Here is a 13,964-nt window from a genome sequence, read left to right as displayed (position 1 = left end):
GTGATTTGTACATCCCAGCATCCAACACTTTTGTACACTGGGATGCATGCATATGTATTAGCGATCTCCGGCACTGCCGCGGGCAGCGCAGTAGATCGGCAGCGGGACTCGGCTATCCATCACAGCCGGTGTTGCGCCGCAGCTGCCAGGGATCGCGCTAGTCCCGACTGCATTTACCCCATTGATGCCGTGATCAAACCTAATCATGCATCTATGGTGTTCCCCCTGTACACCAACGGCGCCGCGATAAGATCGGGGTTGCCATTGGTTGCTATGGCAGCAGTGGGTCATATCGTGACCTTCTGTCAGCCTGGTACTGAAGCCTGTGAGATCCAGCCACATGCTGAATTGCACAGGCTGTACAGTGTATTATCGGGTCATACTGTGCTGCAGTACAAATGTATTGCAGCATAGTATAACATGTGAAAAGTGTAAAAAAAAAAAAAAAAAGTTCTTCAATAAAAGTATGAGGTGTAAAAAAACAAAAAAAAAAAAAAAAAAAAGCCTTTCCCAATAAAAGCCCTGTATTATCACCAAAAAAAGATCAAAACCACAAATCATATACATAATAGGTATTGCCACGTCCGTAATGACGTGTACTATAAAACAATAATGTAAATTATCTCGCACAGTGAAAAAAAAACAACAAAAAAGCGCAAAAGGTAACAATAAAAAGATCAAAAGGTTGCATGTATCGCAAAAATCATACCAATAAAAAGTACAGCTCATTCCGCAAAAAAACAATTAGCCCTTAATCAATGGAGTCGGACGGAAAATAAAAAAGTTACGGCTGTTGGAAAACGAATGGCAGAAAAAGAATTTTGCTCAGTAAAGCAAAAAGAACACAGAAAGCCATATAAACTGGGTATCACCATAATTGTACTGACCCACAGAATAAAAATAACAACACTTTTACCGCACAGTGTACACCATAAAGAAAAAAAAAAAAAAAGCAAGACATTTTCCATTTTTTTACAGTATTTTGGAGTTTTTCACAAAAAATGCCACATGTGTCAACAAAAATGCACCACTTATATAAAGTACAATATGTCACGAAAAAACTATCTCAGAATCGCTCAGAAGCTTTCTAAAGTTATTACTATTAAAAAAAAAATAATACAGAGCCTGGTCATTAAGGTAAAAAATGGGTCCGTCCTTACGGGGTTAAAACAAATGAGGCTCAGTCATTCTGGATGAGCTGCACTACCTGAGCCACTTGTGTGGGTTGTAGACTCCGTCTCATGCTACCACTAAAGTGAAAGCACCGTCAGCATTCCAAAGTGACCACAACATCAGCCAGGAAGCATAGCAACAGAGAAGTGGTCTGTGGTCACCACCTGCAGAACTACTCCTTTATTGAGGGTGTCTTGCTAATTGCCTATAATTTCCACCTGTTGTCTGCTCCATTTGCACAACAGCATGTGAAATTGATTGTCAATCAGTGTTGCTTCCTGAGTGGACAGTGTGATCTCACAGAAGTGTCATTGACTTGGAGTTACATTGTGTTGTTTAAGTGTTCCCCTTTATATTTTTGAGCAGTATATACATATACCCCATGAGCGAGTCCATTGCTCACATGTTTGTGAATATTTTATTCTATCTGTTCATGTGACAACACTGTAGAAATGACCCCCTGCTCCAGTGTAAAGTAGTGAGTGCACAGTCTGTATAACAGTGTTTATTGTTGTGTCTCCCCTCAAAATAACTCAACACAGTCTCAACGACTACGGGGACGGAAGATCGTGACGTCACGACTCCGCCCCCGCGTGATGTCAGGCCCTGCCCCCTCAATGCTAGTCTATGGGAGGGGGCGTGACATCTGTCACGCCCCCTCCCATAGACTTGCATTGAGGGGGTGGGGCCTGACGTCACACGGGGGCGGAGTCGTGACGTCACGATCTTCCATCCCCGTGGTCGGGAGCCAGAACCTCCAGAGCTTCCAGAAGCAGATACGGTGGGTACTGCATGCTATATTGCGGGGGTCCCCAGCGGCGGGACCCCTGCGATCAGACATCTTATCCCCTATCCTTTGGATAGGGGATAAGATGTCTAGGGGTGGAGTACCCCTTTAACCCCTTAAGGACCAAGGACGTACAGGTACGTCCTTGGTCCTGCTCCCGTGATATAACGCGGGGTAACACGGCAACCCCGCATCATATCACGGCGGGCCCGCTGCTAATAGCGCGCAGCGCCGATCGCGGCGCCGCGCGCTATTAACCCTTTAGCCGCACGCTCAGAGCTGAGCCACGCAGCTAAAAGTGAAAGTAAAAACTGCCGGTTAGCTCAGTGGGCTGTTCAGGATAGCCGCGGCGAAATCGCAGGATCCCGAACAGCTTGCAGGACAGCCGGAGGTCCCTACCTGCCTCCTCGCTGTCCGATCGCCGAATGACTGCTCAGTGCCTGAGATCCAGGCATGAGCAGTCAAGCGGCAGAATCATCGATCACTGGTTTCCTATGAGAAACCAGTGATCAATGATAAAGATCAGTGTGTGCAGTGTTATAGGTCCCTATGGGATAACAATGATCAGTGTGTGCAGTGTTATAGGTCCCTATGGGATAACAATGATCAGTGTGTGCAGTGTTATAGGTCCCTATGGGATAACAATGATCAGGGTGTGCAGTGTTATAGGTCCCTATGGGATAACAATGATCAGTGTGTGCAGTGTTATAGGTCCCTATGGGATAACAATGATCAGTGTGTGCAGTGTTATAGGTCCCTATGGGATAACAATGATCAGTGTGTGCAGTGTTATAGGTCCCTATGGGATAACAATGATCAGTGTGTGCAGTGTTATAGGTCCCTATGGGATAACAATGATCAGTGTGTGCAGTGTTATAGGTCCCTATGGGATAACAATGATCAGTGTGTGCAGTGTTATAGGTCCCTATGGGAGCTATAACACTGCAAAAAAAAGTGGAAAAAAAAGTGAATGAATATCATTTAACTCCTCCCCTATTAAAAGTTAGAATGACCCCCCTTTTCCCATAAAAAAAAAACAGTGTAAATAAAAATAAAAATAAACATATGTGGTATCACCGCGTGCGGAAATGTCCGAATTATAAAAATATATAATTAATTAAACCGCTCGGTCAATGGCGTGCGCGGAAAAAAATTCCAAAGTCCAAAATAGTGCATTTTTGGTCACTTTTTATATCATTTAATGATCAATAAGTCTTATCAATGCAAAAATGGTACCGTTAAAAACTTCAGATCACGGCGCAAAAAATGAGCCCTCATACCGCCCCATACACGGAAAAATAAAAAAGTTATAGTGGTCAGAAGATGACAATTTTAAACGTATTAATTTTCCTGCATGTAGTTATGATTTTTTCCAGAAGTGCGACAAAATCAAACCTATATAAGTAGGGTATCATTTTAACCGTATGGACCTACAGAATAATGATAAGGTGTCATTTTTACAAAAAAATGTACTACGTAGAAACGGAAGCCCCCAAAAGTTACAAAACTGCGTTTTTTTTTTCAATTTTGTCGCGCAACGATTTTTTTCTTCGTTTCACCGTAGATTTTTGGGCACAATGACTGACGTCATTACAAAGTAGAATTGGTGGCGCAAAAATTAAGCAATCATATGGATTTTTAGGTGTAAAATTGAAAAAGTTATGATTTTTTAAAGGCAAGGAGCAAAAAACGAAAATGCAAAAACGGAAAAAACCCCGGTCCTTAAGGGGTTAATGTCTAAACCTTGGGAACAAAAGTGAGTGCATTCCTATGTGGAAATGTCCAAATTGGGCCCAAAGGGGGAGAGATATAAAAACCTTTGCAGAGGAAAACATGCCCAGTTGCCCATAGCAACCAATCAGATCACGTCTTTCATTTTTAACAAGGCCTCTGCAAAATGAAAGAAGCGATCTGATTGGTTGCTATGGGCAACTGGGCAACTTTTCCTCTGGACAGGTTTTGATAAATCTCCCCCTTAGTGTCTATAATATTTTGTGTGGCCCCCATTATTTCCCAGCAATGTCTTGAGGCATGGCGTTCACTAGGGCTTCACAGGTTGTCCCTGGAGTCCCTGCAGAAAGACTGATGCAGAAATTCTGCAACTCAGGAATCAGCTGCTGTAAACTCCACAGGAAGTTATTTTCTTTTTCAATGTCCTTTCTGTCTGACCACAGTGCTCTCTGCTGACACCTCTGTCCATTTTAGAAACTGTCCAGAGCAGGATAGGTTTGCTATGGGGATTTGCTCCTGCTCCGGACAGTTCCTGACATGGACAGAGGTGTCAGCAGAGAGCACTGTGGACAGACAGAAAAGAAATTCAAAAAGGAAAGAACTTCCTCTGGAGCATACAGCAGCTGATAAGAACTGGAAGGGATAAGATTTTAAATAGAAGTAATTTACAAATCTGTTTAACTTTCTGGCACCAGTTGATTTAAAAAAATGTTTTTTTTTCCAGGGGAGTACCCCTTTAACTCTGCATACATTTATAGCCAATACACTTCAATAGGATTCGGGAGTCACATTAACATTGCAGAATTTCTACATCGGTCGTTCTGCAGCTAAAATTCCACACACCACAAAAATAACAGTATTGGAATTTTGCAGCGGAATCCCAGTGAAGTTGATTTTAAAGGGGTACTCCGGTGAAAACCTTTTTTCTTTTAAATCAACTGGTGGCAGAAAGTTAAACATATTTGTAAATTACTTCTATTAAAAAATCTTAATCCTTCCTGTACTTATTAGCTGCTGAATGCTACAGAGGAAATTCTTTTCTTTTTGGAATGTTCTCTGATGACATCACGAGCACAGTTCTCTCTGCTGACGTTATTATAATAATAATAAAGCTTTATTTATTGTTGTCCTTAGTGGGATTTGAACCCAAGTCCCCAGCACTGCAAGGCAGCAGTGCTAACCACTGAGCCACCATGCTGCCCTTAGCATACATCTGCTATGCATGGTTGCTAAAATGGACAGAGATGTCAGCAGAGAGCACTGTGCTCGTGATGTCATCAGTGTTCCAAAAAGAAAGGAATTTCCTCTGTAGCATTCAGCAGCTAATAAGTACTGGAAGGATTAAGATTTTTTAATAGAAGTAATTTACAAATATGTTTAACTTTCTGCCATCAGTTGATTTCAAAGAAAAAAGGTTTTCACCGGAGTACCCCTTTAAAAAAAAAATGCTTTCCAGTAGAGTACCCCTTTAAAGGGGTATTCCAGGAATCAAAAAGCAGGCTTTTTTCTTTCAGGGTACATTTAGGCGAGCGGATTTTCACAGCGTATTTCGCTGAAGGACCTCTGTATTCTGCCTTTACATGTGCCTGCTCGGAGCGGCAATACGCCGCTACAAGCAGACACACTGCGATGTGCGCAGTATACTCGCACATCACGGCAGCTCTCGGCCTAGCTTATTGAGCAGGGGGAGCGGCCGTGATGTGTGCGAGTACACCGCGCATGCATCGTTTCAGTGTCTGCACGTAGCGGCGTATTGCTGCTCTGTGCAGGCACATGTAAAGGCAGAATACAGAGGTCCTTCAGCAACGGATCCGCAGCAAAATACGCTGCGAAAATCCACTCGTCTGAACGTACCCTTAGGCTAGGTTCAGACTACGGAATCTCCGGGCAGAACATTTCCGCCCGGAGATTCCGAGTGCGGCCAGCGCCGACTGAATCAGTCGGCGCTAGGACCGAGCGGACACTGCAGTCTCCAATAGACTGCAATGTGTTGCGCGCGGATTTCCGCCTGAAGAAAGAGCAACGCCATTCCAAAATTCCGAAGTGTGAATTTGTGGACGGAACCCCATTCACTACACTATGCATTTTAGCAAGCGGAATTTCCCCCTGCAATTTCAAAGCGGAATTGCAGGCGGAAATTCCGTAGTTTGAACCTAGCCTTAAAGACAGCTCCCGCCTTGTCTCCAGATCGGGTGTGGTTCTGCAGCTCAGTTCCATTGAAGTGAATGGAGCCAAGTTGTAATACCACACCCAACCTGGAGACAAGGAGGGCGCTGTCTATGAAAGAAAAAAGGCAGTTTTTTTATTATTACTGGAATATCCCTTTAAAATGTGGAATTACATTCAGAAATTCTGCCGTGTGAACATAGCCTTAGAGACCTTGTGCTCCCCCACCTTCCATTTCAGGATGCCCTACAGAGGCTCAATAGGTCAGTGTTTCCCAACCAGAGCGCCTATAGCTGTTGCAAAACTACAACTCCTAGCATGCCCGGACAGCCAATGGCTGTCCGGGCATGCTGGGAGTTGTAGTTTTGCAACATCTGGACGCACCCTGGCTGGGAAACACTACAATTGGGTTTAGGTCTGTAGACATGTTTGGCCCATTCATCACCTTTACTCTCGGCGTCTTAGGCTGCATTCACACCACGTTTTTGTAATACAGTTCCCATATACGTTTTCAATGTGAAAACCGTATTGAACTGTATTGAAAACCGTATACATTGACTCTCCATTGAAAACCGTATGCAAAAAGATGCATCAGGTAGTGTCTGTTTTGCATCCTGTACGGTTTTGTCCGTTTTTTTCCCCGTACCCAAAACCGTAGTCTACCACTGTTTTTGGTCCGGGTGAAAAACTGTATTAAACAGTATACGTGTTTATTAACTCCTTAAAGGGGTTATCCAGGAAGAAACTTTTATATATATATATATATATATCAACTGGTTAAACAGATTTGTAAATTACTTCTATTAAAAAATCTTAATCCTTTCAGTACTTATAAGCTTCTGAAGTTTAGGTTTTTCTTTTCTGTCTAAGTGCTCTCTGATGACACGTGTCTCGGGAAACGCCCAGTTTAGAAGAGGTTTGCTATGGGAATTTGCTTCTAATCTGGGCGGTTCCCGAGACACGTGTCATCAGAGATTACTTAGACAGAAAAGAACAACCTTAACTTCAGAAGCTCATAAGTACTGAAAGGATTAAGATTTTTTAATAGAAGTAATTTACAAATCTGTTTAACCTTCTGGAACCAGTTTATATATATATATATATATATATATATATATATATATATATATATAAAAGTTTTTTCCTGGATAACCCCTTTAAGAGGTTTTTCCACTTTCATTTTTTCCTCCATACCTTTAAAAAATCATAACCTTCAATTTTGCACCTAAAAATTCATATGATTGTTTGTTTTTTTGCGCCACCAATTCTACTTTGTAATTACATCAGTCATTTTACCAAAAATCTACGGCGAAACGGAAAAAAAAATCATTGTGAGACAAAAAAAATAAATAAATAAACATTTTGTAACTTTTGGGGGCTTCCGTTTCTACGCAGTACATTTTTTGGTAAAAATTACACATTCACTTTATTCTGTAGGTCCATACGGTTAAAATGATCCCCTACTTATATAGGTTTGATTTTGTCGCACTTCTGGAAAAAATCATAACTACATGCAGGAAAATTTATACGTTTAAAATTTGTCCTCTTCTGACCCCTATAACTTTTAAATTTTTCCGCGTATGGAGCGGTATGAGGACTCATTTTTTGCGCCGTGATGTGAAGTTTTTAGCAGTATCATTTTTGTATTGATCGGACTTTTTGATAGCTTTTTATTAATTTTTTCATGATATAAAAAGTGACCAAAAATACAATATTTAAGAGTTTAATTAACGATATATTTTTATAATTCGGACATTTCTGCACGCGGTGATACCACATATGTTTATTTTTATTTACACTGTTTTTTTTTTTAAATGGGAAAAGGGGGGTGATTTATACTATGTACGCGTTATAGAATGGGAGCGGACTCAGGGCGTAACAGGTTGAACATGCCCTTGGTCCTTAACAGGTTAAACATGGGAGTCAATGAGAACCATACAGAACTGTATATGAGTACGGTTCCATCCGGTTTGCACCATAGGGTTTTTGACTTTGCACAGGTTTTTTTTCTTGGACTTTCAATCAAACAAGTGAAACTTTATTCATAATGGAGTGAAAATTTTAAAACATACAGTGGTCCCTCAAGTTACAATATTAATTGGTTCCAGGACGACCATTGTGTGTTGAAACCATTGTATGTTGAGACCAGAACTCTATGGAAACCTGGTGAAAACTGTTGCCAGACAGAAAAGAACAACTCAACTTCAGCAGCTGATAACTATTGGAAGGAGTAAGATTTTTTAATAGAAGTAATTTACAAATCTGTTTAACTTTCTGGAGCCAGTTGATATATATAACAAAGTTTTTTCCTGGAATACCCCTTTAAAAACCTGATGTTGTTCATCCGTTAACATCTGTTATTACCAGATACATCCGTTTTTTTTAAATCAGGTTTTTAAACCTTTTTTTGTAAAGATGTACTGAGCATGCTCAGTAAAAAAAAAAAAAAAAAAAGATGTTAAAAAACCTGACAATAACTGATGATAACGGATGTTTTTTTTTTTTTTAACATCTGGTTCCCATAGACTTCAATGTTACATTTTAACGTCCGGTTTTTCACCATTTTTTTTTTGACAGACCAAAAATTATTGCATTAACAGTCTTTTGTGCCGGCAAAAATAATGGAGATTAGTAAAAATGGACATTCCTGATGCAAAAGGATGTTTAAAAAATCCCATTGACATTGAATAATGTGAGTAATAACGGAGGTTTTTTTTTTTACAGGATGATACCTGTAGTGTGAAAGGGGCCTTAAACAGTGTGTGATTTTCTCATGACACTTTCCCTTTAAGGTCTGGTTGCTATCTACAGATTCCATCTCCTTCCCCTCCTCCCAGTATCCTTCTCACCTGTGCAGTGCACATACTGGCCACCAGGAGGCAGAGTGACTATGATGTCAGCCCCCGGGAGGCCTCAGTCGCTGTATACATTCTGCACAGGTTGTAGTGCTGTACATCCCAGCATACTTTAACAATGGAACTACAGATCCCAGCATAGTCCAGGATAGCAGTTTTGTAGTACAGTGTTTCCCAACCAGCGTGCTTCCAGCTGTTGCTAAACTATCATTCCTATGCCGCTTTGACTCTCTCGTTGTTGCAGAACTACAACTCCCATCATGCACTAGCTGCCATAGGAACTGCAACTGTTGTAAAACTCCCATTGTGCTCCGACAGCCATAAACTTTCCAACTGTTGCAAAACTACAACACCCATCATGCATTGACTGCCAAGGCTCTAGCTGTTGCAAAACTACAAATTCTGCAACTCGCATAATTCCCTTGACAGCCACAGGTTCCCTAGCTGCTGCAAGACTACAACTCCCATCATGTCTTGACAGCCTCAGGTTCCCTAGTTGTTGCACAACTACAACTCCCATCATGTCTTGACAGCCTCAGGTTCCCTAGATGTTGCACAATTACAAATCCCATCATGTACTGACTGCTGCAGACTCTCCTGCTTTTCCAAAACTGATACTCCCATCATAATCTTTTTACAGCCGCAGGTCCTCTAGATGTTGCAAAACTACAACTCCCATCATGTCCTTACAGCCACAGATTTTAGCTGTTGAATATCTACAACCCCCATACATTAACTGCTGCAGGATCTCCTGCTCTTGCAAAACTACAGTCCTTATCATGCCTTGGCAACTGCAGACTCTCCTGCAAAACTACAACTCCCATCATTCCTTGACAGCTGCAAGCTCTCCTGCTTTGCAAAACTGCAACTCCCACCGTGCCCTGAAAGCCAGAGGTTACCTAGCTGTTGCAAACCTACAACTCCCATCATGCCCTGACAGCTGTAGGCTGTCCTGCACTTGCGAAACTACAACTCCCAGCATGCCCAGACAGCCAGTTTTGCAACATCTGGAGGTCCGCAGGTTGAAGACCACTGTTTTACATGATGGGGGTTGTAGTTTTGCAACATCTGGAGGTCCGCAGGTTGAAGACCATTGTTTTGCATGATGGGGGTTGTACTTTTATATCAGTGGTCTTCAACCTGCGGACCTCCAGATGTTGCAAAACTACAACTCCCATCATGTAAAACAGTGGTCTTCAACCTGTGGACCTGCAGATGTTGCAAAACTACAACTCCCAGCATGCCAAGACAGACAGTTTTGCAACATCTGGAGGTCCGCAGGTTGAAGACCACTGTTTTACATGATGGGGTTGTCGTTTTGCAACATCTGGAGGTCTGCAGGTTGAAGACCACTGTTTTACATGATGGGGGTTATAGTTTTGCAACATCTGGAGGTCCGCAGGTTGAAGACCATTGTTTTACATGATGGGGATTGTACTTTTATATCAGTGGTCTTCAATCTGCGGACCTCCAGATGTTGCAAAACTATAACCCCCATCATGTAAAACAGTGGTCTTCAACCTGCGGACCTCCAGATGTTGCAAAACTGGCTGTCTGGGCATGCTGGGAGTTGTAGTTTTGCAACATCTGGAGGTCTGCAGGTTGAAGACCACTGTTTTACATGATAGGGGTTGTAGTTTTGCAACATCTGGAGGTCCGCAGGTTGAAGACCACTGTTTTACATGATGGGGGTTGTAGTTTTGCAACATCTGGAGGTCCGCAGGTTGGAGACCACTGTTTTACATGATGGGGGTTGTAGTTTTACAGCCCTGGGAATAACCCCATACAGGAGAGCACTGTACAGCAGAGAGCAATAATGCGACTACAACTCCCAGCCAGAGCCTGCATCATCAGCACCATCGCGCTCGCCGGCTGGGACTTGTAGTCCTCCGGGGTCCGGGCAGGAGGCCGGCTCGTGGCTGGGTGCAGCGGAAGCCCCTCCCGGCACGGATGTGACGCACACCCAATGGGAGAGCAGGGTGCGTGGATAGATGAGGTCACAAGCTGTCGTGCGGGGAATGGAATGTGTTAGACTAGTGGAGAGCGAGCAGCCTAGAACCCCGCCGACTCCTAGAACCCCGCGGAGCCGATCGTTCCGAGCTGAGCGCTCCCATCCATAGCCGGACCCCGCCGCGGAGCCGCCCGGGAGATGCAGAGACATGCAGGGATTCGTCAGGTTACCGGGCTGTGGTGAGGCGCGATCCGGCTTGTGGCAGCTCTGAGCCCGCGGCACGCTGGATGCGGAGCCCCCGGTAAAGTTGATGAAGTGCCCCCGCTCCCTCATTGTCCATGAAGCATCCGGTGTCTGCCCGGAGTTGATCGGGATCCTGTCGCCGCCGCCGCCGCCGCCGCTGCTGCTGCAGTCATCGAGAACAAAGCGCGTCGGCTCCCAGATTCCGTCTGCAGATCTGTGTCGGGTCGACGAGCATGACAGACCGAAGGGGAGAAGAAAGTTAAATCAATCGCCCACATGCGCTGGATCAGCCCGAGGATTGGGGAAAGGAACCAGCAGAAGGTGGGAGAAGAGAGTTTGACATCTTTCCACTTAGGAAGATGGCGGAGTGGAGCTGAGAGTGTGGACTGGACGGAAAGTTTGGGGGCGATTGTCTTTATCTCCGACCACCAGCCTGAGCCAGATCGGACACATGCAGGCCAAAAAACGCTACTTCACCCTGGTCTCTGCCGGCACTTGTCTTGTCCTGCTCTTCTATCTTGGGGGGTTGCAGTTTAGGCCATCCAGGACTAGGGATGACCATGGGGATCAAGACCTGCACAGGGGTGTGGAGCACCCATGGCCTCGCTTCCCTGACCCCCCTGCTCCCCTTCATCCAATGGGATCAGGCGGAGAGCGAGGACTTTAACAGTCAGGGTTCCCCCAGGCAGAAGAGGGACGCCAACTCCAGTGTCTACAAGGGCAAGAAGTGCCGCATGGAGTCCTGCTTCGACTTCTCCTTGTGCAAACGCAACGGCTTCAAGGTCTACACATACCCTCAGCAGAAAGGGGACAAGATCTCCGAAAGTTACCAAAACATCTTATCGGCCATCGAGGGCTCTAGATACTACACCTCGGACCCCGGCCAGGCTTGCCTGTTCGTTCTGAGCCTGGACACTCTAGACCGGGACCAGTTGTCCCCTCAGTACGTGCACAACCTGAAGTCCAAGGTCCAGAACTTACACCTGTGGAACAATGGTAGAAATCATTTAATTTTTAATTTATACTCCGGGACCTGGCCCGACTACACCGAGGACGTGGGCTTCGATATCGGCCAGGCCATGTTGGCCAAGGCCAGCATCAGCACGGACAACTTCAAGCCCAACTTTGACGTCTCCATCCCGTTATTTTCTAAGGATCATCCAAGGACAGGGGGGGAGAAGGGGTTTCTGAGATTTAACACTATCCCTCCTATTAGGAAGTACATGTTGGTGTTCAAAGGGAAGAGATACCTGACGGGGATCGGGTCAGACACCAGGAATGCCTTATATCATGTCCATAATGGGGAGGACGTGGTCCTCCTGACCACCTGTAAACATGGGAAAGACTGGCAGAAGCACAAGGACAACCGTTGTGATAAAGACAACTTCGAATATGAGAAGTAAGTGGTTTTGGTTGGAGACCATACAACCCTCCCCATCCCCCACACCCCCCCTCCTCTATTTTCTTTATTTCTTTTACAGATGTCAGGTATAGTATCTTCATATCTTCTGGCTTAACCAAAGCCTTTGCTGGGTATATTGATTCTATTGATTTTGGGATTTGACACCCACCGGGGTGCTTGGCTTGGCTTCTTCTCTCGGAGTTGTATATTGATACGGGCTCTGGCTCGTCTCTTGGAGGGAATGCTTGTTACCAGGAGCATAGCTTGACCTTTGACCTAGCTGGAGTGTCCTCCATAGTGTGTATACGCTCTTACCATTCACTGTATACCATTACATCTGGATGATTTGTTCCTCCTGGCCATTCGCGTGTGTGTGTGTGTGTGCTCCACCATGTGTTGGGTTCTGCTCCCGTTGCGAGGAGCTCTTCTTCGTGGTCACCAGCTTTGGTGTTTGATGGTTTGGATCTGTCTTGAGATGCTCGTAGACCTTTTTAAAGAGTTGACCGTGTTTTTGGTCCCTTAATGAATGGAGTAACTACAGGTGGGAACGCTTGCTCCGGTTTCGTGTCGATGGCTTCTGACACTTGGACTTTGAGTAGACCTGGTTTAAGCCAATCTATTTTTCACGTTTGCCCAAACCACAAATCATTTGGGGGGGGGGGGGGGGTGACCACTGGTGGCTTTCCCTATCTCTGGTGGGACACCAGAAGCTGCTAAGGACCACCTGGATTTGGGCAACATGAAAGTAATGACTTGTTTCCCTACCAGCGTGCCTTTTGGCTGTCCGGGCATGCTGCAAGTTGTAGTTTTGCAACAGCTGGAGACACACTTGTCGGGAAATCCTACTCTAAGGACTTTCTGCACTGTTGATACGTTTATCTAAACCATTTTCTAATGTAACAATTTGTATAAATAACATGTACTATGTATACGATGTAGTCTTGTTCACACCTCACTGGCTTATCTCTAGGTCAGTAGTCTTCAACCTGCGGACCTCCAGATGTTGCAAAACTACAACTCCCGGCATGCCCGGACAGCCGTTGGCTGTCCGGGCATGCTGGGAGTTGTAGTTTTGCAACGTCTGGAGGCCCGCAGGTTGAAGACCACTGCTCTAGATGGTCAACATGACCAGAATGGTGGCTTATTTCATTGGTCTTCATGCCGCGCCACATGCCCCTGCATGCCGCCCCACATGCCCCTTCATGCCGGCCCACATGCCCCTTCATGCCGCCCCACATGCACACCTCCACATGCCCCTTCATGTTACCCCACATGCCCCTTCATGTTACCCCACATGCCCCTTCATGTGTACCCCACATGCCCCTTCATGTTACCCCACATGCCCCTTCATGCCGCCCCACATAGCCCCTTCATGCCGCCCCACATGCCCCTTCATGCCGCCACATGCCCCTTCATGCCGCCCACATGCCCCTTCATGCCGCCCCACATGCCCCTTCATGCCGCCCCACATGCCACCCTCCACATGCCCCTTCATGTTACCCCACATGCCCATTCATGCCACGCCATATGCCCCTTCATGTTACCCCGTATGCCCATTCATGCCACCCCTTATTACCTCTAAATACCATGTCATATGCCCCTTCATGCACCTTATATACCCCATTCTGTACGTTTGCTTATATATATATATATATA

The 13,964-nt window shown here is 44.9% G+C and overlaps 1 protein-coding gene across 1 annotated transcript in view; it reads left to right on the top strand.

Annotated features, from left to right (window-relative positions):
* Positions 1 to 10,677: 10,677 nt before the first annotated feature.
* The window catches only part of EXT1 (exostosin glycosyltransferase 1), a 289,209-nt gene continuing 285,922 nt past the window's right edge, over positions 10,678 to 13,964 (top strand). Inside the window, 2 exon segments of the mRNA XM_056522646.1 lie at positions 10,678 to 11,522; positions 11,524 to 12,305. Of these exon segments, the coding sequence (XP_056378621.1) occupies positions 11,358 to 11,522; positions 11,524 to 12,305 (947 nt within the window). The 5' untranslated portion in view covers positions 10,678 to 11,357.

The sequence above is a fragment of the Hyla sarda genome, chromosome 5 (assembly GCF_029499605.1).
Source record: "Hyla sarda isolate aHylSar1 chromosome 5, aHylSar1.hap1, whole genome shotgun sequence".
NCBI classification, from domain to species: domain Eukaryota; kingdom Metazoa; phylum Chordata; class Amphibia; order Anura; family Hylidae; genus Hyla; species Hyla sarda.
Note: the sequence above shows the minus strand (reverse complement) of the source record. Positions and strands in the feature narration are given on the sequence as shown.